The sequence below is a fragment of the Anolis sagrei genome, chromosome 4, assembly GCF_037176765.1.
Source record: "Anolis sagrei isolate rAnoSag1 chromosome 4, rAnoSag1.mat, whole genome shotgun sequence".
Classification (NCBI taxonomy): Eukaryota; Metazoa; Chordata; class Lepidosauria; order Squamata; family Dactyloidae; genus Anolis; species Anolis sagrei.
Window position 1 is genome coordinate 61,084,635 of NC_090024.1, and position 26,316 is coordinate 61,110,950.

Below are 26,316 nucleotides of genomic sequence, written 5' to 3' on the forward strand. Positions count from 1 at the left end.
CTCTAAAGCAGGCAAGGGCAAACTTTTGGAACTTCAGTTCTCACAATTCCCAACAGCCAGTTGGCGGTAATACTGGATTCTGTAATGACAGTTCTGTGTGGGAAGTTTGGGGTTCAGAAGGCTCATTGATTGTAGGTGAACTATAAATCCCAGCAACTACAACTTCCAAAAGTCAAGGTCTATTTTCCCCCAACTCCACCAATGTTATATTTGGCCATATTGAGTATTCGTGCCAAGTTTGGTCCAGATCCATCATCATTTGAGTCCACAGGGCTCTCCGAATGTAGATGAATTACAGCTTCAAAACTCAAACCCTTCCAGTATTTTCTGTTGGCCGTGGGAGTTCTGTGTGCCAATTTTGGTTCAATTTCACCGTCACCGTTAGTTAAGTTCAGAATGATCTTTGATTGTAGGTGAACTATAAATCCCACCTAGTACAACTCCAAAAAATGCCAAAGTCAGTTCCCCCCAAACTCCACCAGTGTTCACATTTGGACATATTGAGCATTCGTGCCAAGTTTGGTCCAGATCCATCATTGTTTGAGTCCGCAGGGCTCTCAGAATGTAGGTGAACTACAACTCCAAAACTCAAGGTCAGTGCCCACCAAACCCTTCCAACATTTTCTGTTGGTCATGGGAGTTCTGTGTGCCAAGTTTGGTTCAATTCCAGGCAAAAGTATGATAGCTAGGACTGTACGCTACAATACTTGCGCAACGTGGGTCAGAATTAAGGGAAGATGTACATGAGACAGCAGAGCGAGTGAGAAGCATAGGTGCGACAGAGTTGTGGCATGATAGTTCATCAGAAAGGAGGGGGGGGGGGCAGAAAAAGGGACAACAAACAGCCAAGCCAGAAAAGGAGGGGCAGAAAGGGGGGGGGACAACAAACATAGTTGGAAGCATAGTGCTTAAGGCGAGTGGAAGTTATGGTAGATTAATTACTGTTAAATGATAAACAATGGCTTACGGTAAACTGGATAGAAATGTTTCCTCTCCCCCTTTCTGGCGGACTATCTTACCACGACTCTGACACAGCTGCATCTCTCACTTGCTATGCTGTCTCACACACGTGTTCCCCTCATTAATTCAGACCCACGCTGTGCAACCAGAGTAGGTTCCCAGCTATCATACTTTTGCCTAATTCCACCGTTAGTGGAGTTCAGAATGCTCTTTGATTGTAAGTGAACTACAACTCCCAGCAACTACAACTCCCAAATGACAAAACCAATCCCCCCCCCCAATCCGACCAGTATTCAAATTTGGGCGCATTGGGTATTTGCGCCAAATTTGGTCCAGTGAATGAAAATACATCCCGCATATCATATATTTAGATTACGATTCATAACAGTAGCAAAATTGCAGTTATGAAGCTGCAATGAAAATATTGTTATGGTTGGGGGGTCACCACATAAGGAACTGCTTGTTGCTATAATGTTATGAGTTATTGTTTTTATACTTATGGACTGTTTTATGTTATATGCTGCACCCTGGAGTGCTTTTGTAAGCCACCTGGTCCTTTCGGAGAGATGGTGGCAGGATATAAATAAAGTTTATTATACTAAGTATCTGATTAAATACATTCATAGTTTAAATTGTTATATTAAATCTAGAGGGAAGAATTTCTCAAACATCAATTGATAAATCTTTCACAATTGCAGCTACAGTAGAGTCTCGCTTATCCAATCTTCGCTCATCTAACGTTCTTTATTATCCAACGCAGCCTTCTACCCGGATCCACAGCAGTTTCAATACATTGCAATGTTTAGGTGCTAAATTCGTAAATATAGTAATTACTACATAATGTTACTGTGTGATAAACTGCATTTTCTGTCAATTTGTTGTAAAATATGTTTTGGTGCATGATTTGTAAAATCATAATGTAAGTTGATGTTTAATAGGCTTTTCCTTAATCCTTCCTTATTATCCAAAAAAATTGCTTATCCAACGTTCTGCGGGCCCTTTTATGTTGGATAAGCAAGACTCTACTGTATATCAATAACCGAGTTGCTGAAAAACTATTTACTGGAGTGCTGTGTGGTTTCCAGGCTATTTTTGGCCATGCTCTAGCACAGATGTGGGCAAACGCTGGCCCTCCAGGTGTTTTGGACTCCAACTCCCACAATTCCTAACAGCCTGGAAGGCTAAAGTTTGCCCATGCCTGTTCTAGCAACATTTTCTCCTGATGTTTTGCCTGCATCTGTGGCTGACATCTTCAGAGGATTAGAACTCCATTTAAACTTCCCTTGAAAGGTTAATCATGAATAAGCTGTGTGTATCTGTGAGAAACAGTATCCATCACACAATGCAAAACTTTGGAAAGTTTAATTATGCAAAAGTAATAAAATATTTAAAAATATTTAAGCCTGTGAACACAGCATGATAAGAAAACCCAAACAAAACAAAAAATTGGAAAGTTACCACACAATGTATCTCCAATAAAACCGATAGACAAGGCTTGCACTACAGTTTCGATCAGAAATGTTACAATAACGGTTTCCATTAAAATACCAAAATCATCCTCAAATGATTAACCATGGTTACAGTACAGGAAGTGCTGAAAATACAACAAACGTAGTAGTTGAAAACATGTAAAAAGTTTGCATTTCGGATGTGTAGAAAACAGTATCCCCTCAGTCCTAAAGTCATAATACACAATGGCACTTCTGTACACTGGAGATGTTGGGACTAGCTGTACAAGGCTGGCTGATCAATGAAGCTGTGGCAGAAGACATGGGACACAATGCAACAAACTGTATTCGAAATGAAGAGTGTTTATATGTAAAAATATAGTGGCTGACCAATTATACCCTGAGGCATAACCTATCGGGAATGTTCCCACCGCAAGCCCCAAATGAAATGAATAGGAGCCGCACAAGAAAATGGTAACTGAGACTGTGTAAAACAAAATACTGCATTTCTTCAATTCTAAGATGCACTTTCTCCCATATAAACACCTCTGAACATGCAGGTGTTTTTTTTTTTTAATATCACAGAATCAGAGACTTCATGGACCATCCAGTCCAACCCCCTGCCATGCAGGAAAAACACAATCAAAACACCCCTGACAGATGGCCATCCAGCCTGTTTAAAAGCCTCCAAAGAAGAGTCTCCACCACACTCTGGGGCAGAGAGTTCCACTGCTGAACAGCTTTCCGAGTTAGAATGTTCTTCTTAATGTTCATGTGGAATCTCCTTTCCTGTAGGTTGAAACCATTGCTCTGTGTCCTAGTCTCCAGGGCAGCGAAAACAAGCTTGCTTTGTTTCTAATGTTGGTACTGAAATTAGTGTTTGTCTTATAATTGATTATGTCTTAGAATTGAAGAAATATGGTAGTTTATTGTGCTTAGATGCTTCCAACTCAGCAATCCACTTAAAATATAAACATCTCATCTCTCAGATGACTGCTGTTAAATGCAAAATCCTCCCTTCCCCTGGCATTTGCTGTTGCTTGGAATTAATAGTTCAGATACTATCTCCTTGGAGCCAGACCAAGGAGTATTGTTTTTCGGTCACTGGATGCATCTCCACTGTAGAATTAATGCAATTTGACCCCACTTGAACTGCCATGGCTCAATGCTATGGAATCACAAGAGTTGTAGTTTTCCAAGGTCTCTAGTCTTTTCTGGCAAAGAGTGAACGACAACTCCCACAATCCCATTGCACTGAGCCATGGCAATTCAAGTGGTGTCAAATTGCAACTCCAGAGTAGATGATGCACCTTGTATCTGGCAAATCAATTAAAAGTATACACATTATTTACCATGTTCAGTGTAACAAAGTGCCTCATGCAGATACAGCAAAATCATCATTAGTGTTGAGCAATAATTAATGGGAAAGGGATTGTTCAGAATCTGTCTTACAGGTTTTGAATCAGGATTGATAAATTCTCTCTGAAAAACAGCTCTTGTACCCTAGGGGAAAAAAAAATCTAAGTAGTAAATCATGACACTTGCAAAATGTGCTCTGAAAATCTTCTCATCTATTAAAAATAATGCAAAATAAAACAGCTGAGATCAAAGTCTTCCAGAGTTTAAAACGGTCATCCCATTATGAAGATGTGATGTTCAACCACACTTAAGTTCAGATGGACCTTTTCTCAGGAAATTACATATTAGTGTTAACAAAGAAGCCTGGAAACTTTCCAGGTTGTATTTTTCTTAAAAAATAAGCTTCTGTAATTAGGGTAAATGTAATTTCAAATCAATCCTGCAAAACATTATTTAACACCATGCTTTATAAAAATAATTACACTTTTAAACATACTATTTATAAAAAGTGTTTCAACAGAGTTCTCATTTGCCAAAATAAGTTCCCATCAAAGTATTGAGGTAAAATACTATCAGAAAAATCACAGATATGGAAGCTGATCTTGTAGTTCAAAAATGCATAATAATTTTTTCATTAAATTAGTGCTCTTTAGATACCTTTTCTATACAAATGCTGTTAAAATGAATTGTTTCATTTGTTAATTAAAACCCAATCAATACAAGAATGACTTTCTGGTGTTTTGAATTATTACACAAACATACTTGCATTACTCATTCTAACACAGAGAAAAAAATACAATCCCATATTTAATTATTTTCTACATAAAGCCCTTAAAAATTTCATAGTTCGGGAAATACAAACGATAAGAGAAAATGCAACATGATTGCACTATTTTATAAAAATAATTCTGAGATAATTCATAACTCCTGAACAGGCATAGTTGTTTCATCAGAACCAAATCTGTATGATTTGTCTGATAATATGAGAAGAACAATTTTCATAGAAAACTTTTGCAGTGCAAAACATATCTTAAATGTGACCGGCAAAATCCAATGATGCCGAAAAGCATTTTATTGTCAAAGGCTTTCATGGTCGGAATCACCGAGGTGTTGTGTGGTTTCCAGGCTGTATGGCTGTGTTCTAGCAGCATTTTCTCCTGGCGTTTTGCCTGCATCTGTGCCTGGCATCTTCAGAGGCTGGCATACACATAACTCATTCACGGTTAACCTTTCAAGGAGATTTAAATGGAGTTCTGACCCTCTGAAAATGCCAGCCACAGATGCTGGCGAAACTCCAGGAGAAAATGCTACTAGAACATGACCACACAGCCTGGAAACCACACATTACCCCAGGAATGTTATTGCTTGATATGTCAGAACGTATGGTAGAATCTTATTTCCCATTATATCTGGGGGTAATGCATGTATAGAAGGCTTCTGCACTCTAATCCATGGGGAATGGCACAAGACAAATGTTGAACTCTTGGAAGGAAATGTTTACCACTATTATCTGACCAGTTAGTGGGATCCGAGAAGATAAACTGGATCCAGGCTCATCTCAATTCCATTTTTAACAACTTTTTGGTGGGATTTTGACTTTTAAGAAAGAACAGTACAAACCCAGTTCTCATGCATACCAGTTGGGTTGGAGTCTGGCTATAGTATGTGAGGGCTAAGTATCAATCTCTGATTTGCCTCCATGAACTCAATAGGAACTACAATGGGATGGGCCAAAACCACACTGTGGGACTCTAGCAACTGGATGATCTTAAAGATACAGGCAAGCATTTCCACAACTTCTTCCTTCCAATGCCATTCCTTATGACTCTGAAGACCTGCTTTGGAGAATAAGTGAACTGTGTACAAGGCAGCATGAGATAGATCCAGAAGAGAATGCGAAGTGGATCCTTCCCATCAACATAAGGAGCTTTTCTAGTTTTGAAAGATCAGTTTTGGCTCCAACCCACTGGGCGCCTTAGTTTTTCATAAATGCATTGTCCTTGTTGCCGAGTATATATATCTTTTTAAGAAAGGAAGAAGTGCAATCAAATGAATCCCTGAATCTATGGCATTTTTACTTTGGACATACTAATTAATATTGATCACATTTCTCCCTTTTCCAGATTTATCTCTTCTAAAAGAGGCCCCTTAAGCACAGAGCTGAGAGCTATGTTACACTGGAAATATCACACTGAAAGGTCGTATCGTGAAAGACTAAGGAGATTTACCTCTGATTGCATTTTATGGTTTCAAGTTTGAACACTATTCTCCATTAATACATATAAAACATTAATTCATTCTGTAGTTACCTTCATCATTCTTAATTAAACTAGGCAAGAAAAAAATCAATTCCCATATGCTACTTTCCAGTTCTATTAACATAAAGTATTGACACAGTGCATTATGCTCTTCAGTTCCACTACTGAGGTCTAGCATTTAATCAAGTTTATCATAATTTCTTTTTGATTTTATAAAGAATACTTTTTTCCACCCTAACTAAAATGAAGCTCAAAATTAGGGTTGTATTGATCTCAATTCAATGAATAAACTACTCTTATTTTACTCCGGGGGGAAAAAAAACCTGGAATTGATTGGTCCCATCAACTTTCTTCATTATTCTTCCAACATTTCCATTCTGATATTTATATAATTACTGGTGCTGCCATAAGGTAAAACGTTTGAAGAGAGAAAAAAATAAAAGTAAAAATTGTATTAGCAGCTCTACTCTTCAGTCATGGTTTCATAACATGACAGCCAGGCATCTGCAGAAACCGTGGTTCATGGAGGAAAAGTGGTGTGCTGGAATATACTGTTGAACTCTCTCATTTGAAAGTACTTCTCTGGTTTAAATTCCAACAAATTAGAGGCAATAGCTCCTCCTGCCAATAGGAATGACCAGGTAATGTGTATTAACACACTGCTGATAATACAAGAAACCAGGCTTCCTGAGATTCTTAGCTTACCATTTCATACAAAACAGGCCTTTTTTAACGGTAATGTTAAAATTTCACCCATTTTTATCTATATGCTCCTTTTGGACCCTCACATAATAGGGGAGAAAAATATCATCTCATTGATACGTTTTGACTATAACACTTGAAAGGGGGTTTTCCGCAACCGTATTTTGAAATTCCCATTTGCTAGCCACTGAGAGCATGCAAATGGCAATTTGCTTTCTCAGTCCTTCTAATGAACAAGGGTATTCTTTTTTGAAAATATTTTACATTTGGCAGATCTATTCATGGTATGTAAGATGTGAAATTATAAATTGTCTCCAGGTTGGTACTGTGGTTCTGTAGCTGTGAAATAATCTTCCAAGAAAGACTGAATGTATTCAAAAGTTGGTCTTTCATCAGGATCTTTCTTCCAGCATAGTTTCATTAATTCGTGGAGAGATTCAGGGCATCCTTGGGGACAAGGCATTCTATAGCCACGTTCCACTTGTTCCAAAACTTCTCGGTTCACCATGCCTACAATGATACAGAGATTGACATTTATATCTGGTGACACTGTTGACCTATCAAGAAGGTGTTCAAACTTTTATAGAAACAAAGTGGGTTCAGAAGTAATACATGTGATGAGAATTGTTATTCCAATGCTGTCTAGGCACTAAGGCTTAAAAACACTAAGCTAAAGTATGGTATACAGTATTTTAATATTAAAAACCAGATGATATTCACAATTTTTGCTGTTCTGCTGTTAACCACTGTGAGTCACCCAAGGTGACTCACAGCGGTTAACAGCAGAACAGCAAAAGTAAATAAATAAATAAATAAAGTAAATAAAGTAAATAAATAAATAAATAAAGTAAAGAAATAAAGTAAATAAATAAATAAACAAACATATGGATTGATTGAGGCCAACCTGACACGATCTGAATGCAAAACTTGATGCTGCTGACTGTAGTTTGTAACCACTACTGTTCCTCATTACTTACAAAACCAGAGATTAAGACTTATTCCATCACCTTCTGTCACAATATTTCTGGCATAGGATTGGGAGGGAAGATTCTAAAGAGGCTTTTACTATTTTGTTTTTTCAAGGAGTTTCTCCTCTTCTTTTTGTCTGTATGGTAGCATCTTTATTTCTCAGCCTTCCACCTCAGAATAATATGAACATGCTCATGCAAGAGCATGCATCTATCCTGTTACCAAGTAGTAAATGTAAAGAAGACAAACAAGCTCCCCCTCCTCAAAATGGTTTGAAGCCTTACACCTTATTTCACTGTAGCTCTTTATTCTTCTTCTACCTCTTCTCCCATTTGTGCATTGAAAACTCCACAAATAATTCATTTTTTTCATATTTATATACTAGCTATCTTTGAATATTTATTCCCAAATCACAATGTCAACTATTGTTTGAAAAACATTGTGGTTTATTCCTTTCATGTGGAAGGATAATCATACTATAATAGTGCACCTACACTGTAGATAAATACAGTTTGACATTGTGAGGCATTAGCACTCTTTGGCAGAAAAGGTTAAAGGCCTTGTAAAACTACATATTTCAGTGTTCCATAACAGTATTGAGTCATGGCAGTTAAAGTGGTATCAAATGACATTACTGCTACAGTGTAAATGCACCCAGAGTCATTAACTTGGGAATAAGTCCTGTTTTGAAAGTAATTACACTATTTTGAAGAACAGGACCTACACTGTATGGTTATAGACAGAAAATGCACAATAATCAGCATAATACAAAATAGCAGTGTTTTAATTATGAGAGCTGCGTGGTCCTCCAGTTGTTGTAGAACTACAGTTACCAGCATCCCTCTTCATCTATACTGGTTACAGCTGCTGAACATTGTGGTTTGGTAACATCTGGAGGCCAATGAATTCTCATGCCCTGTAGGCAACAACAATTATATTCTCACGCAAACATTATTAGCTTTTTCTTTTTACCTGGATATGGGACACGACCTTTTGTTACAAGCTCTGTCAACAAAATTCCAAAAGACCAGACATCTGATTTAATTGTAAACCGACCATATAATGCAGCCTCAGGTGCTGTCCACTTAATTGGAAATTTGGCCCCTAAAGTGGAGAAAAATAAGAACCCCCTTTCTTAATGCTAGTTATATGTAATTAATGTTAAGAAACAGTTTTCACCGAGTAGTACTTACACAACATTTATGCATCTCTTGTAAGAAAGGCATATCTACACAATCTCTTTCTCTTGCATCATTTGTATTAAAGCAGGAACTCATCTGGACACTAGAGAGGATTAGAATATCCCCTTCTCTGAAAGCTTTATTTATTCTGATTTATTTGCAGAGCCGCCTCTGCTTGAGTGCTTCTAAAATTAGAATTTAAACTGTAAATGGTAATGTAGTACATATATTGTAACCATCTGGGAATTTGTTTTAGAAACACATTCTGAAAAGCTTATCCATCATGCTGTTATATGGACACAAGATTCAGCAAATTCTGGCTGGGCTTATTAAACCCTGTATGCTATCAAGTGGGAGGTTGCTGTCCCAAGCCTTATGCTGTGGATTAAATGATTTGCTTCCCCTCCCCTCCCTGTTCTAAACTTGGCAGAGGAACAGTCAAGGAATCATTGCCCTTCAACAGTTCAGAGCAAGAGCAGGGAAGTTTGCCTTGCAACTGTGCCCAAGAAGTGAAGGGATGTCAATTTTCAACCAATGACTGTCTGAGTTGTACAGTACCAAAGCCAGCCCATATACATCTGGCTTTCCTTCCAGCTCACAATGGACAGGTAACAAGAGGTATGTATAAATCTTTATGAATGTCTGTTAAGCAAACAAGCAAAGCAATTTTCAGGCAATACACACGTGCTGAGTCCAGGAATGAGTATGAGTTTATCCCCCTCCCCTTCCACTAGTGTCAAACTTGTGGTCCTCCTGATGTTTTGGACTTTGGCTCCCAGAATTCCTGTCCAGTGGACAAGCTGGCTAGGGTTTCTGAGATTTGGAGGGCTACAAATCTGATCTTTCTGTATTAGGCTCTGGGTCCATTTTCTCTGTATTTATTTACCACTGAAAGGACTCTCTAAAAAGGTCATTTCTTGTGGAATACACAAGAAACCTCCCTGGTTGTCCCACCCCTTTCTCTAGACTAAAGAGAGTAAGTCTTCTGAGGGTACCCAGTAGACCAGTTATGTGATAGGACCAGGCTCTAGTCTGGGATAGTTTGACTATCTTCATTACTTTTATTTTTGAACAACAGATAAAAGAGAGTGGTACTCTGCCATTCTGCCAGAGAAACACATCAAAGATGGAGAGAAAAGAAAACAAAGTAAAGACTTTCTGTATATATTTCAGATTTCAATATTAATGTCAAAAATACGTAGTATGATTTTACATAGGATTTGTGCTACATTAGAACAGTCAAGACAAATATCACTTAAGTAAAATAAACATTAAATATTAAATAACCAGAAAAATAAAATAAGGTGTAAACACTAAACTAATCTGGGAATCTGCTATTGCAACACATCCAATGAAGTGGTTTAAAACCAGTATAAAAAAAAAAATTAGGACCCAAAGGTGACCAGGGGAGGTGGAAAAATGATAGGCTAAGGGTTTAACAGTAAACTGTTGACTGAACTGACATGTGCTAATTGAGAATCCAAATATTTCAATACAATGATGGTAACTATTAGTTTGAACAGAAAATGCATACCTTGTCTGGCAGTATATTCATTGTCCTCTATTAATCTTGCTAGGCCAAAGTCTGCAATTTTGCACACCAAGTTGTCTCCTACAAGAATGTTAGCTGCCCGAAGGTCTCTATGAATGTAGTTCATTCTTTCAATGTAGGCCATACCATCTGCAATCTTTAAAATGTGCATTGACAAAAGTGTGTTAAGTTCATGAAATACTCAGCACATATGAAAATGTTTGTTCCTGTATAGCTATGTAAAATACATATGACAATCCTAAGATTGATTCCATTTTCTACATTTAACATACATATTCTATTCAAACAGATGCAGTAATCATTAGTATTTTGCAACTAAATTAAATAATCAGAAGCTGAAAAGGATGTATACACTAGATATAAATAATAGCCATTTTCAGTTTTTCTACATATTATCTGACACTAATCTTCTACAACAACTTATTTTACTGTGAACAAATACCTGAGCAGCCATATCCACCAACTGTGGAAGCTTTAAATACTTCCCTTCTCCTTCCTTAAGAAAGTCTAGTAAGCTACCTGCAGAAAGACATTAAAGCATTGTTTTAGATGAAGCTGGAAATGCAAAAAAGAAGGAAAAATAAATAGATAATTCTAGATGTATCTTCCAGTTGTAGAACTTGAAATCTTTTGTGTTATTCTAAAATGTACCATGTTCTTTTCAGAACCCCCCCCCCCCCAAAAAAAATTCTGCATAGTTTCAGAATGCATGTGAAAACTGGTGTATTTACCATGCTGTGGGCAGTGTAGAAATAAGGTAGTTTCAAGGAAATCCAAAGGAGCACCCTAGCTTATCAACCTGCAGAGTAGTATTCGTCGACCTCACTGTTTATGTTTCTTGTCCATGAAACATTCCAATTTCACTTTAATTTTATGGACCTCTACAGAATGGCCTGCTCCAGAACGGCCACTGGGGGGCAGGATTAGAAGCATCTCCTTCCATTTTCAATTTGGCATGGCATCCAAACCATAATATTAACTATGGTTTGTTCAGAGAAGTAAAACATTCCTTAATACTTGTTTATTCAGAGAAATACTACCTACAGTTCCTGGTTTGGATAAATAGCACAATTAATTAAAAAAAAAAAGCAGATGCTTGCAGTCTTCCCTTTGAACTGCTTGTGCTCATAAAACTCGACTACATGACCAAAGTGAGTTTAGACAACTTTCTTTTTTCAAGTAGTTTCAAATTGACAACTAAAAAACTAAACAATATAACTGACAAATTCATTACTATTTTAATATCTTTTATTTCTGACAAGAAAACGAATGTACCCTTTGTCATGAATTCTGTCACTATGTAGATTGGTTCCTCAGACACAACAGCATAGAGCGGGACAAGTTTATCGTGTCTTAGTTTCTTCATGATCTGGGCTTCTTGGAGGAAAGCTTCTGGCAACATTGTACCAGGTTTTAGTGTCTTGATTGCTACTTTTGTAGTTCCGTTCCATGTCCCTAAGGAAGGAGTGAATTACACTGTCAATGAGAGGTGCTGTCACAAAAATACAAAACATTCTGGGCTCTTGCAGTTGTGCTATTGAGCCACATCTCTTTTCTACATGATACTTACCCATCCAGACCTCACCAAAGCATCCCTGACCAAGCTTAACCTCTAACCGTAATGATTCTCTAGGAATTTCCCAGGCATCTTTTGCTAAGCCCTGTGTTTGAGGTTTCACAGTTGGGCACACTGTTGTCAATTTATGGCACAGGCCATCAGCATGATCTGGCAATTAGAAAAAAAGTTTCTTTTTGTGGTCACATATGTTAAAACAATTAATTAACATTTTCAGAAATCTTGCTAATACTAGTTGTGCCTTTAATACACTTTAACACAATTATGACCCAATATATTACAAGTTGAAAATCCTTTATCCAGAAATTCAAAATATTTCAAAATCAAAAACTGTCCATGTGGGCACCTGAAATGACTACTTTGCCTTTGTGTGGTTCAACATACACCAACTTTGTTTCATATATTAAAATATTAAAATTACTGTACAAAATTATCTCCTGGCTATGTATATACACAATATATGAAACATAAATGAACTTTAGACTTGGTTCCATCTCGAAGAGATGTCATTACATAAATATAGACAAATACAAGAATTCCAAAATCGGGGGGGGGGGGGGAATCTGAAACCCAAAACACTTCTGGCCCCAAACATTTCGGATAATGGATACTCAACCTGTACTTTAGTCTTCAAGTTCAAAAGCAACGTAAGAAGCTAGGAGTTAAAACTTACCTGTATAGTGTTTAACAAGCTTTTGTAAAGATTCAAACTGTGCTCTAGTTGTTATATAATATCCACCATTGTCAAGTTTTCTAATTTTGTAGTGTTTCACATTATCACCTCTAATCTCATCCCAGTCACGAATTGAAAGGGAGTAAGCACCTAGGAAAAATAATAGTTTGCTTTTGTCAGCATGTTTATAAACAAAGTAACAGTCTTTTGCCATGTCATAAATAATTTGTTTTAAATACCTTTTGTGGTTTCACTTTCTCGAACTAAGAAAATGCCACGTTGGTTCCCAGGATTTAAAAGTAATCTTTCTGCATCTTTCCTGCCCATTTTACCAAAATACCATCTAGAGAATACAAAAGAAAAACATACTCAAATAATTATTACAATACTTTGGTTAATGAAACGGTGTAAAGACAATATATTATAAAATGGGCAGCTGCATTTTAAAGTGAAATAAAGTGTTTGTTCATTATGATTTGAGGCTTTCCCTGTTATGTACTTTTAAAATGGGAGACAGACTATTTGCTATTTCACAGGGATGAGTTATAATAGAGTAATGATGTCATTTGCTACTACATCACACTGTTAAAGGCTCCTCCCTAAACTACAAACCCCAGGATTCTGCAGGACATAGCAATTGGATTTAAAGTGGCTTCATTCGCTTGTGTTATTAGGTCCTTGGTCCATAGCCCCGATGATAGTTTAGTTATAATAGAGTAATTATGTCACTTGCTACTACATCACACTGTCAAAGGCTCCTCCCTAAACTACAAACCCCACTAATATGTAGACATTCTCCATAGCTTATAAAACCAATTTCAAACAAAACAAAATGGACACACATTCTGCAGGACTTGAATTACAATAGATTGCTTTTTTGATTTCAGTCTCTGTTCACTTGCAATGAACATGATTTAATTGTCATTTAATTGTAGTTTTTATAAAGCATACAAAGCACAGCTGTACAGAAAAGTAAAAAAAAATTTTTTAAAAAAACTCCAGAAAATATGTAACAGGTTTATATACAAATTAAATGCTAATTCCCACTGGGTTATGGAGAAGGTAAATTTTTTTTTTGCTAGCTTTATCTTTCTCCATGTCCCAGACGTACTGAAAGATGGGTGAGGTTTTCCAAAATTCTAATTAGTTCGGAAATTAACCTAACATTCTCAGAAAACAATTGCAACAATGCACACAGACACACAAACAGCATTTCCTATCAAGCAGAAAGAGCAGCAGTGGCAATTATGCAATGGGGAGGGAACAGAAAAGGGAAACTTGTCATTTTCTCTGTCCTTCATGAACTGTGTTCACAACACACGAGTGCCGAAGGAGCATGAGGGATGCACTTGTCTCACATGCTACTACAACTTGAACAGCTCCCACAAGTGTTACAACTCCTGAAATCTTATGGGCTTCCCCTTCTCCAGCCTGCCAGTGAGGAGCAAAGACAATCTCCCTTGGTTTTCTTCTCCCTTCCTGTGCCTGTCTTTGTTATGTTTTCAAGATAAATGATTGCAAAAGGAAATTATGTTTACAGTATGATAACTGGCATGACAAAAAGAGAGGGATTCTTATAAAGACTGAACTTTGATCTAAGCCAAAGAGAAACTGACTGGGTGGGGCTCTTCTGAAACCTTCCAACATTGATAAAACCAAGGATAGGTCAGGAAGACTTGGCAAAGGTCAATATAAGAGAGATCATGCCTCCACTCAAATCCCTAAAAGTCTTTACACATATCAGGGAACACAAGGGAAGATATGTGTGTGGTACAAGTATTATACAAGTAAGAATTGGCTAACGTTTCAAATCAATGCTGCTAGACTCCTGTTTATAGCATTTAAAATAACACCAATACAGTCAGTACATTGTTTTCCCCTTCCAAGAACAAAAAATAGATATGGCATGAAAAATAAATCCCTGGAGCATCTCTGTCAAATGACTCACTTTGTATGATTCATCTGCCATTGTGACTCTGTTCCCCACCCAGAGAAGTTAATAGATGGGTACTTTTATCATTTACAAGTAGTACTTTTAACACTTTTAAATGAAAGTGCACCATCTAGTAGTTATGATGTTTTTGCCCTTAGTATATGAGAATACAAGGTTCAAAAGGTAAAAGCTGCTAACAGTGCAATCTTCCTAATAGCAATAGGCTACTGATATACAATAGAATATACTGTGGCTATTAACATTTATATAAACATGGCTGCTATGAAGCCATCTTCCAAACATTTGAGCCCAGTGAACTGAAATTAATTTCCATGCCTAGTGCAAAACAAAAACATGCTCACTGTTTTTTACACCTGAATTGACAGGGATAAAACCTCTCAAAAGTGACTGTATCACAAGATGGCACCTTAAGACAGTGAACAGCAAAGCAACAGTGGGGAAAATGCTACAAAACTATCTACCTTAATTGCATAGCTATGTCCATTCTGTTGGCGATCAAGCAACAGGTGATAGGAGAGAGATTGAAATATCATTCTTCTGTGTCCCAATTGCCAACATGGTAGATTTGGTAGATTTGGAGGAGGATACAGTTACAAACATGACATTGTCATAATGTGATTACACAGGGACCATGAATATGGATCTGCCACAGTTGTATAATTTCAGGACTCACATCTGTAAGTCTGATCCTAAATCCTGGTTATAGTTTTTTTTAACTTTATTTACAGATTTGGCTTATGAAACAGCCATAAATAATACTCCACCCAGATTATAACTGGTAATAGTTTCAGCAGCAGCTATAAACACCAAGGAGCCAGAATTCATTTAAGGTCAGCTTCCTATGCACACACACTAGGACAGGGTTGCAACCTACAGACCATATCCAGCCTACCGGGATCATTTCTGTGGCTCTCAGGAATAAAAAAAAGTCAAGAAATGGCTTCTGCTCACTTGTTCAGTTCCTTTTTTTTTTTTTAGGAAATTGTTTTGAGGTATAACAGGTGGAGGAAATATGTCCCGTATTGTCTAACACAGAGGACATTTGGGGGGGGGGGGGTTTCACAAAACTTGTTTTTAATCCCTGGAGGCACTTTGAAGCAATTTAAAAATATTTTTTGAACAGCCCTGATAATATGGTAAAAATACACATGGTAAAAGTTACCCCTCCTCCATGAGGCATCTGGAGGAAATGTGAGGAGGTGCGGTGGAAGATTATGGATCTCCAAAGTCTCATAGGGAGCTACCCACTAGACTTCCAGAACTGCCCCCTCCCTAGTCCAGGACAATGTAGAAGGTTGCAAATATTAATAATGTAGTCTGGAGTAAGGACAGTTAAAATATCTGTTCTCTAATAACCTACAGCATACCAACTGAACGCAAGACATGGTTAACTTACTGTGTTGTTACACAATAAATAAATAAATACAGCATGTTACTTTTGTTACGAGTACTAAAACAGGATGTGTCTGACATTTTAATTTCTGAGCCAAGAAAACCTACCACCACTATTCTTAGAGTTAAACATTGAAATTTAATGAGTTCAGCTATACCAGTCATGATCATGGCAGTATTTGGAAGATACATAATACAGATTTACATCGCTATGAAGACATATTAATCTTCAGAGAAAATTCAAATGTTAGTATTAATGGCACCCACCGAGAGTTCAGATGTAAACATATCTTTAATATAAAGTATTTCAACTAATAAGAGTATGGGTCAATAAACATGTCAATACCAGATCTGAAAATCAACTGTTAATCTCAGCATGTATGTTCTGGCATGAATATCATATGCACACAATTTTTTATGACTTTCGTTTCATTCTGTTTATTTGGGCAATTGGACTGGAGTTATTATATATCTGTGTGGATGTCTTCTGCCTGTAATTCCCTTGAAATATTATGGGAGAAATATATTGTTATATTAACAATATAATAAAGTCTTACTCTTCTGCTTGAATGGAGTCTGCAGGGGCTACGTAATTGCTGGGAATGTAGCCACTCTTTCCTGTTGCAATAGATCTTGCTTCCCACCAGTCTCCTTCCCTGAAGGGAAAAAAATAAAGTTGCACTGTATACATAAACAATAGATCAGTTTGAAAAATGAAATATGGTATGAGGAGTTTGGCTAACACATTCCCCTTTAAATTTAGGAAATGATTTATCAATTAAATTGCACTGTGAACATGTACAGATTTTCTTGAGATTGAGTGCTAACAATATGTAGTAGAAATAGAAACATCTACTGTGTTGTTGTAGGTTTTTCCGGGCTATATGGCCATGTTCTAGAGGCATTTTCTCCTGACGTTTCACCTGCATCTCTGGCAAGCATCCTCAGAGGTAGTGAGTCTTAGTGGATGATCTGCGCCGGGAGCTAGACAGGGGGAGTGTGTCCCTGTTGGTGCTCCTGGACCTCTCAGCGGCCTTCGATACCGTCGACCACGGTATCCTTCTGGGGCGCCTTGCGGAAATGGGCCTTGGGGGCACTGCTTTGCAGTGGCTCCAGTCATTCCTGGAGGACCGCACCCAGAAGGTGTTATTGGGGGACTCCTGTTCTACACCACAACCTTTGACTTGTGGGGTTCCACAGGGTTCCATACTGTCCCCCATGCTGTTTAATATCTACATGAAGCCGCTGGGTGAGATCATCCGGAGTTTCGGGGTACGGTGTCATCTGTACGCAGATGATGTCCAACTCTGTCACTCCTTTCCACCTGCTACTAAGGAGGCTGTCGAGGTCCTGAACCGGTGCCTGGCCGCTGTAACGGTCTGGATGAGGGCGAACAAACTGAAATTAAATCCAGACAAGACAGAGGTACTCCTGGTCAGTCGCAAGGCCGAACGGGGTATAGGGTTACAGCCTGTGCTGGATGGGGTCGCACTCCCCTTGAAGGCGCAGGTTCGCAGCTTGGGTGTGACCCTGGACTCATCGTTGAGCCTGGATCCCCAGGTTTCAGCGGTGACCAGGGGAGCATTTGCACAGCTCAGGCTCGTGCGCCAGCTGCGCCCGTATCTCGGGAAGTCTGACTTGGCCACGGTGGTACACGCTCTGGTCACATCCCGCCTTGACTACTGCAACGCTCTCTACGTGGGGCTGCCCTTGAAGATGGCCCGGAAGCTTCAGCTGGTTCAGCGTGCGGCAGCCATGTTACTAACTGGAGCGGGAGGCAGGGAGCACACAACGCCCTTGTTGTCCCAGCTCCACTGGCTGCCGATTTGCTACCGGACCCAATTTAAGGTGCTGGTTTTGGCCTACAAAGCCCTAAACGGCTCCGGCCCAAAATACCTTTCGGACCGCATCTTGGCCTACGAGCCCACGAGGACCTTGAGATCGTCTGGGGAGGCCCTTCTCTCGATCCCGCCTGCCTCACAGGCACGTCTGGCGGGGACGAGGGAGAGGGCCTTCTCGGTGGTGGCCCCCCAGCTGTGGAACACTCTCCCTGCAGACATCAGACAGGCGCCCTCCCTTATGTCCTTCCGAAAAAGCCTTAAGACATGGCTGTTCGAGAAGGCATTTAATTAAGTGCTATAAAAATGTGGTAAAGACGACTGGAAAGGAACAAGGAATATGAGATTGGTTATGATTCCACTATGAGACGAAGCGGATTTTTAGTGTAATTTTGTAATTGTTGTATTGTTAATATGTTGTTGTAATTGCCTCTTTGTAAATTGCCTTTTTATATGTGTTGTACACCGCCATGAGTCGCCCTAAAGGGCTGAGAATGGCGGTTAATAAATGCATCAAATAAATAAATAATAAATAAATAAATAGTGAGTCTGTTGGAAGTAGGAAAATGGGTTTATATATGACTCAAAAATTACAACAGCAAAACAACAGAGAGTAAACAATCAGGCACATCAAATCACTCTCACCAAAAGAGTCCCCCCCCAGGCACTTCCAAGCCATTAATGCTAATCAAGGTGGTCAGTTGAAACATTCACACCTAGCTGCAGCAGACAAAAGTCCTTTGTCCCACCCTGGTCATTCCACAGATATATAAACCCATTTTCCTACTTCCAACAGACCTCACAACCTCTGAGGATGGTTGCCATAGATGCAGGCGAAGTGTCAGGAGAAAATGCCTCTAGAACATGGCCATATAGCCCGGAAAAACCTACAACAACCCAGTGATTCTGGCCATGAAAGCCTTCGGCAATACATTGAACATGTACTGTGCCTCTGGTAAACTTCTGGCTAATAAAAATGAAAAGGTGGGCCCAGAAGGTGTACTGTGGAAAATTCTACCCCATTTTGGGGAAACAGAATGCTTCACCAACTGTAAAAAATAATAAAACTTTACATGCCTTTTAATTTTAATTTATATTAATTATATTAATTTACCTTTTAATATACAGGATCAAAAGATGCCAATTCCCAGAATTTTCTGATATTTAATTGAATGACTGGAAATATCCTACTGCAAGCTCAAGCATGACATGTATTTTCATGACATACACAAGTTCAATTAGATAACCACAGAAATAATTGTAACATTTTAAAGATATTTTTACTTCCAAGCAAAAGATAAAGTTAATATCCAGTTTCCCTTTGTATCTTTCTCAACCCAACTACATGTAGCGTTCTGCATCCTACTACTGACCTCTTCATTCAGTGATAGCAGTTCCACGGATGGACAACTACACATGTGATACAGCTATACAGTGTGGAAAAGGACACAACTTGATCAACCCACAATGCAAATGATATTATATTTACGTGTTATTGATTATCTGAAACCGTTCACCCTTCTTGAAGGAAAGGTCATCTGTAGTTCGGGCTTCATAGTCATATAAGGCCACAAAAATAGTAACACCAGCTGAAGAAAAACAGAAGTATGGCAATTATGTCAACTGCTTAAAATGACAAAAGAGGTATAAGCCAAGTACACAGTAAGTATACCAATATATTTCATGAATTTCATTTGGAAAGTGAGCTGGATACTTTTATAAACTAGCACAAATTCTTAAAGATGTTCTATATTGTTGGTGTAATTATTAACTGTACACACTACAGTTTACATGAAGAAAAAAGTGCACTCTACTATAATGTGCATGTTGTGAAAACATGATTCATTAGAAAATGGATATGACAAAACTTGACTCATTGGAAAAGACATATCATGAGAAGATATGACTCATTCCAGGATTCCTAAAAAAAACCTGTTTCACCTGTGAAACAGTCATTTTTAGTGGAAAAGAAAATTAACATCCTTATGTGGTTGCTCTTCTGTTTGCTATATAGTCACACGGCTGGATGGCTTGGAGGATGCTCTTCAGAGACTCTGTTCTGAATTGCAGTTTTCTGATTAATCTGTTTACTCTCCTAACGTCACTGTTTTTCTTGGGGGCACATAAAATAATGTATCATACTTTGATGAAGTTTCTCACATCTGGGTGATGCTACAAAGGCATTCAAGGGTATATACATAAATGCGATCCTACATTCCTTGTTAAGAGCACCTAACACCCACTGACCCAAGGCTGCTTGCGTCCATGTATTCAGATATCCTGGAAACCTGCCTTCTGCTAGAGGGATGGCATTAGGCCTGCTGGTTTTTGTACTGTCCCTTGTTGGAAGGTCCCACCTGAGATCTTGCTGCTCCTTGGTAATGCTTTTTTCTAGTCTGGAGCATCTGCTTCCCTTGGACTGGAAGACAAGGTAACATGAGTATATGTGTGTAGGCATGTATGTATGGATGAGAGAGGGAGCGATTCCACCAGATGGATGAAAGGAAGAAAAGTCCCAGTTTGCTGTCTCTTGTCCTCTTTTTTTACTTCCATGGATCAGTGCTTCTTTTTTTATATTTGGTACCAATGAACACTTGGTACAGAGATTCTACAAATAACTTTGTTTCCAGGAATGAAGTGATGATAAAGCTGTGCTTGGCTCTGGAGTCCATAGCCCAGTTCTTCAGACATACCGCATGCCTCACTGCTTCAGCAGCAACCTGGGTTCTGGTGCTAAACTGGATCACATCTAGTGTGGCATTTGCTTGTTTCAGGTTGTTTGATTGTCTGCCTCACTTTGATTTGCACAGACAGGATAATCATGTTAAGCTTTTTTGCCTAAAGGAGTGTTGTCCTGCTCATAATGGAGGTCACTGCTCCTAGCACCAAAGTATCTTCTTGAAGACTGCCTCCACTTTCATGTCCTCTGGGACTGTAAAGAAGTCCTCTCCATCTTTTGCAAAAACAAAAGATGACACCAAGGTAGTGATATTGCCATTGACCACCTTAGATCCCACATTGCCAGGTAGTATACAAAAATTATTTTGCACAATCAGAATTGCACCAAGCTTGTTTCTTGCCACAGACATATGTCTGAAAGAAAGGGGATTTTAAAAAAGGAGACATTAGTCTTGGAAAAGCGTTCCCTGCTGCCCTGAATCAGGGAAGAATCCTGGCATTCAGGATGAGGCAGGATATGATAGCCACCTGTTTCTTCGACAAGCCTCTTGCATAGCCGGTATGGTGCCCGTGGCCCTAAACCTGGGTCAGAAAGCACAACCAGTATCTTCATTTCAGGAGAGATTTACAAAATGGCACTGTGCATTGATCACATTTCAATAAGTTGCAAATATCAGCACATGAGAAAATACAACTTCGAACACTTTGCCAAACAAGCCATACTCTCTCAAAGCATGCCACTTCCTCCATTTTTTTTAAATTTAACTTTAGTAATTTTTAAAGTTCAGTATTTAATACATATCTATATTACATGAATTTTAATGGATGAAGTTATAAGAGGGCAACTCAAACAAATACCTAAAATATCTAATGTTGATTTACCTTAAGGAAAAAAAAACCACTTTCAGTGTTGTAATTTTAAAAAATCCTGGAACATTTGTCCATATTTCCTCTTATATACTTACTCTGAGTACAGATAATCATCACTTCAAAGTGGCCTCTTGTTACTGCTACCATAGCACCACCTCAATCCAGCAAAAATAATGTAAGTGCCCAAACATAACATGGGGATGGATGAGTCTTATCATAGATAGAAGAAAGTGCTTTAATTTTTTTTTTAAACTAGGAAATTGAATAATAAAGTTGTGACATGATAATGTTGGTAAAATTATCATTAGCTGGCATCAACACATTTCCACCTGTAATGAGTGTGTTTAAATCCCAATTTGGTGTGGCAATGGAACGCCCAGTCCTCTCACGTTCTAATCCATGTATGGTTTAGTTGGTTCCCACTGGAATGTTAGTCTTTATTATGAGGTAAACTGTGACCATAGCATGCATAAATGACTTATTGTCAAGTTCTCCTAGTGAGCAACACTGCTATATACACAGATTTAAAATTTTCCAAGTACACATGGTGTGCGGAAATATTTCTGCTCCTATATTTTTACACACACATATTTTTTTAAAAATAGAATTTTATAAAATAAATTAACTGCATTAATAAATTGGTAAAATATCAGTCAAAGAAGAACCTTCAAACTTGTAATCTTTTTTACAACTGTAATCAACCATTTATATCACACATGCACACATTTTCAGTTCAGAAGCTATTTTTCTTTAACATTTCAACAACATAAAGGAATTATATATATCTGAGTAGTTTTAAATACTCTTTCCCTAATACCCAAGTTACAATTGGATTGAATACAGCACTGAAATGATAGTAATTATGCAATATTGACTTGTGTGTGTGTGTGTGTGTGTTTATCAAGTATTTCAATACAACTACTTTTAGCTACAGGGGAAAATACTATAATATAACACAGGAAATGATCCCTGATAACTGCGACATGTAATCTGAGTTCCCCTTTCCCTCTTTTTTTGTGAGACACTGTTGAAAAGGTCCACATTCCTGATTGTTCAGGTAAAATGTCTTTGATGGAATACTAAATTCCAGTGTTCCAGCTAGTCATGAATTTACTTGTCTAAAGTAAAATTGGACAAGGTTCCATTTTAAGCATAGAGTTAATTTTTCCTGGTAAAGTGAAGTTGGACCATGCCTATTCCAAATTTTAGGGGTTTTACTCATTTGGGAAATACGCTAACATTCTGAAAGTTCCATCTGTAAGGAGAACTTTGTCTGGTGAATCAGATAAAAAAAATTACAATGGAAGTGAGGCTTTTAAAAATATTGTTAAGACTATAAAAGTAAATATATGGTACAATCTTGGTTGTGGTCTAGGCAATTCTACTCTTAAATTAAACTTCTTTAGAAATTGCTCAATGTGCTGAATGGAGCAAGTCAATAAATTAAAATGGAATATAAAAATAAGAAACTGTTGCTGTATGATACTTCAATATAATGTTTTAAGATACCCTCTTCCACTTTCAGATAGTATTATGGGTGAGAGTGTGGCCACTGTTACTGCAATGGTAGGAACAAGTTTCAGTTATTTTCCTGGTGCTGCTCGAGTCTATATACAATTGTATGATATTTTTTGAACCAAAGAGCTTATCAAGTCAAAAATAAACCCATCACATGAAAACTTTCATTTATTCCATTTGTCTTCTTGGAGGTTCTGTTGACATTTAGTATGATTTCTGAAATGGTGGTTACCTGTTAAGCCACTAGGGTAAGGACATGGCACAGATGGAAATGAGGAAGATGCTCCTCCAAAAGGTGTCACACCAGATGGTCCACCAAAAGGAGTAATGGAATGGCTGTTAAAATTAACTGAGGATCCCTTTGTTGCAGGCGTCTGGTTTGTTTGTGCTGAATCAGATCCATAATGGCTGGCATGAGATGTAATAGGGTCTGGAGGGTTTTCAGTCCTATATTTCATGGTAGGACTTTTATCTTCTTTACTTTTAATACACCCCATGGTCCTTTCTGTAGAGAAAAAGATTGCATTATTTTGATGTAACTCTACTTAGATATTATTTCTTATGCCATTGAAATGAACATTAGAAACATGTTAAAAGTCTAATTGTGCTGGAGGCAGACATAAACTTCTAAAACTGAATGCATTATGAAATCTTCCCTGTCATTTCCTAATTGTTTCTATCATAAAAAAACATGGGAAAAAGTTTACTGAACTGCAAAAACTTTGTGTTTGTGGTACATTCTGCAGCATATTTGTTATAGTTTTTCAATGAGTATCTCATAGCATCTCAACCAATTTAACACAGTTTGTGGCAGCCACAAAAATGAACTTTATGTAGTATAATGACTACTTTCTAAGTACATACAGCACAATTAAACAGGAAATAACACTCTCAAAACAGAAACATTTTTTTTCAAATTGTGTTAAATAGTGTGATTAATACACACTATATGCATGAGACTATACAAAGTTATTTTTTAAAGGCTTGCAACCCAGTCTTAAAATTATTAGACTCCTCTTCAAGACACTGGTATAGTCCCAAAAATTGGATAGAGTCTACAGTCCTGTTGTGTAATATCTTTCACAGTCCTTTGTGAAAATAATGATCCATAAAACATGCACACATTTATTCAAAATGATCAAAACAGGATTATTTTCAACAAGTACCTTTTCTTTTTACTCTGTATAAACTACCAAGGCTTGAGGTGGAGTGTGGGCTGAGAGATTGATGAACTGGGTGAAGCAATTTGATGAGACCTTGTGCCCACCCCATTAGTAGTCACACTTAGGACATGGTAATAGAGAGGGTCCTTCAACCTTGCCTCTCTGTATGGGCCTATGGGATAAAGGCCTGGCAGTACTTGCATGACTGAATATTGAACATTTCTCCATGACACAAAAGGCACTTTGAGTAGCTATCTCTCCTAGGAATTTTACCGGGACACTTGAAGCCTCTTGCTGAGACCATGACAAAAGCAACCAAAACTGGGTAAAAAAACATGAAAAAATTAAGCATTTTCAGATCTATTCAAAAAACATCGTAATCAAATGAAAAATGACAGAATAAAATCTGATAGACCAATCCAAGTCAATTTTACCCAAAATCTTAAACCTGAGAATTATAAGGCTCTGAAATGTTCCTGAGATGATGCTGCTGTGGTGGATAAAAAGAAACTGGGAGTTCAGGCAGGAAGCACACTGATAGAATACATGGAGAGTGGTCAGGGCCTATTATTAAAAAGACTTAAGACAAGTTAACAATTTCTGAGTGATGCACTGTGCAGGCAGCCCATTTGCGTGAGTCACAGAGACACAAAGAACTTCAATTTATGGGAGAAGAGGACTCTCTTCATTATAATAAGCCATAATGCCATTAGTATAATACGGTTTATACAACCATTGTGCTCCCTAGACAAATTATTATTCAACATATATAACATTTTAAGCATAATCCCACACTCAAGATCTTCCAAATGAGGGGCTTTAGAATTTGGCGAAAATCCATAAAGACGTATACTTGCAATAAACACTAGAAACACCAGTATACTTTTCAACCAATATCTACCATTTTTCTAGCTTCTAGCCAGATGTCTGTTTCTTATTTTTTCAATGCAATACAGCAGACAGTTTAATACTATTCATAAATTTCAATACTTATATACATGTCAATGGACAATGTCTGTTCCCATTTACTGGGGAACACAGCAAACTTGCATGTAATATTGCATTAGATAACAGGTGCAAAAAATTGCACGCCTTTAATTATCTGGCATATTTAAAATGTCTTTTTCAAATTTCTGAGCAGTTCATACAGACTTTAATTTTAAACTTTATACTAAAATAGCTAAACACAGTCCAACACATGTCATTTTAGTGGGAAAATAAAGATAATGCTTGAAAGAAAACAGAATGTAGTGTAGTTCTCAAATTAGTATTAGATTGAACAAAATGAATTGTAACAGGAACTGAGGAGAAGTGGGAGGCAAGGGAAAGAAAAAAAATCATGTGTGCTTCTTCCTTTCATGATTTACTCCCCCGCTCCTTCCCATTAAATCAATGGTTCCCAAACTTATTTGGCCTACCCTCTGGAAATCAAATTTTCTAAACCTTCTCTTCTTTCTTTTATGCTTTCACCGCCCCCTTACAGTTATTCATCGCCCCCAAATACACCTGTGGCCATTATCCCCCCTCCCCCTGATCACTGCAGTGCCCAACAGGGGCGGTAATGCCCACTTTGGGAATCACTGCATTAAATCATCATAAGTCTTTCCTTCTCTCTATCTTTTGTGTTTGGACTGAAAGAGGTTAGGGCATTGAAAGACGCCACCATATTTCTTGCACTGTATATGCAAGAAAGCTGGCCTGGAACTTCTTTTTCCCATTTTCAATGAAGGAAGTTGGTGGAGGATTGAAAGGTTTCAGGGCCTTGCAATCAGTGGAGGGAATGGCAGAGCAGGAATGAACCTGTTCTAAATCCAAAGAGAACTTCTTATTTTCATTTGAATAATTTATTCCTGTAATTGTGCTGAGAGCACTTACTTCCAAGTTTTGCTCTATAATTATTTTTAAGTTGTTTCTTTTAATTGTAAAATTTGTCCCAAAGCACAATCCTACATTCAAACCCTGCCAGCTGAGATGTTATATTAAAAACTTAAGTTGTAAGCATGATGCTGATGAAAGAGGAACACCTTCATACTATATACTACACCTCTTAAGTCAGAAGCCAGTGACAACACACTGATACAGATGGATAAATTTCACACAGGAGACCATTACTTGTATGAATACAGCACATGTACCTTTAGAGACGGAGCCCTAAATTCAACTGCTAAATCTAGTGAATAGAATCACTGAACCAATGTGATTTATAAACATGTTGACCTTTTGT

At 37.9% G+C, this 26,316-nt stretch overlaps 1 protein-coding gene across 1 annotated transcript in view; it reads right to left on the reverse strand.

Annotated features, from left to right (window-relative positions):
* Positions 1 to 2,306: 2,306 nt before the first annotated feature.
* Positions 2,307 to 26,316, reverse strand: part of YES1 (YES proto-oncogene 1, Src family tyrosine kinase) — a 42,344-nt gene continuing 18,334 nt past the window's right edge. Inside the window, exons 2-12 of the mRNA XM_060775139.2 lie at positions 23,162 to 23,434; positions 19,352 to 19,451; positions 16,582 to 16,680; positions 12,918 to 13,021; positions 12,679 to 12,828; positions 12,000 to 12,155; positions 11,705 to 11,884; positions 10,872 to 10,948; positions 10,412 to 10,565; positions 8,669 to 8,800; positions 2,307 to 7,237 (exon numbers count right to left, since the gene is read on the reverse strand). Coding sequence (XP_060631122.1) covers positions 7,029 to 7,237; positions 8,669 to 8,800; positions 10,412 to 10,565; positions 10,872 to 10,948; positions 11,705 to 11,884; positions 12,000 to 12,155; positions 12,679 to 12,828; positions 12,918 to 13,021; positions 16,582 to 16,680; positions 19,352 to 19,451; positions 23,162 to 23,426 — 1,626 coding nt within the window. The 5' untranslated portion in view covers positions 23,427 to 23,434 and the 3' untranslated portion in view covers positions 2,307 to 7,028. The remainder of the gene's footprint in view (positions 7,238 to 8,668; positions 8,801 to 10,411; positions 10,566 to 10,871; positions 10,949 to 11,704; positions 11,885 to 11,999; positions 12,156 to 12,678; positions 12,829 to 12,917; positions 13,022 to 16,581; positions 16,681 to 19,351; positions 19,452 to 23,161; positions 23,435 to 26,316) is intronic.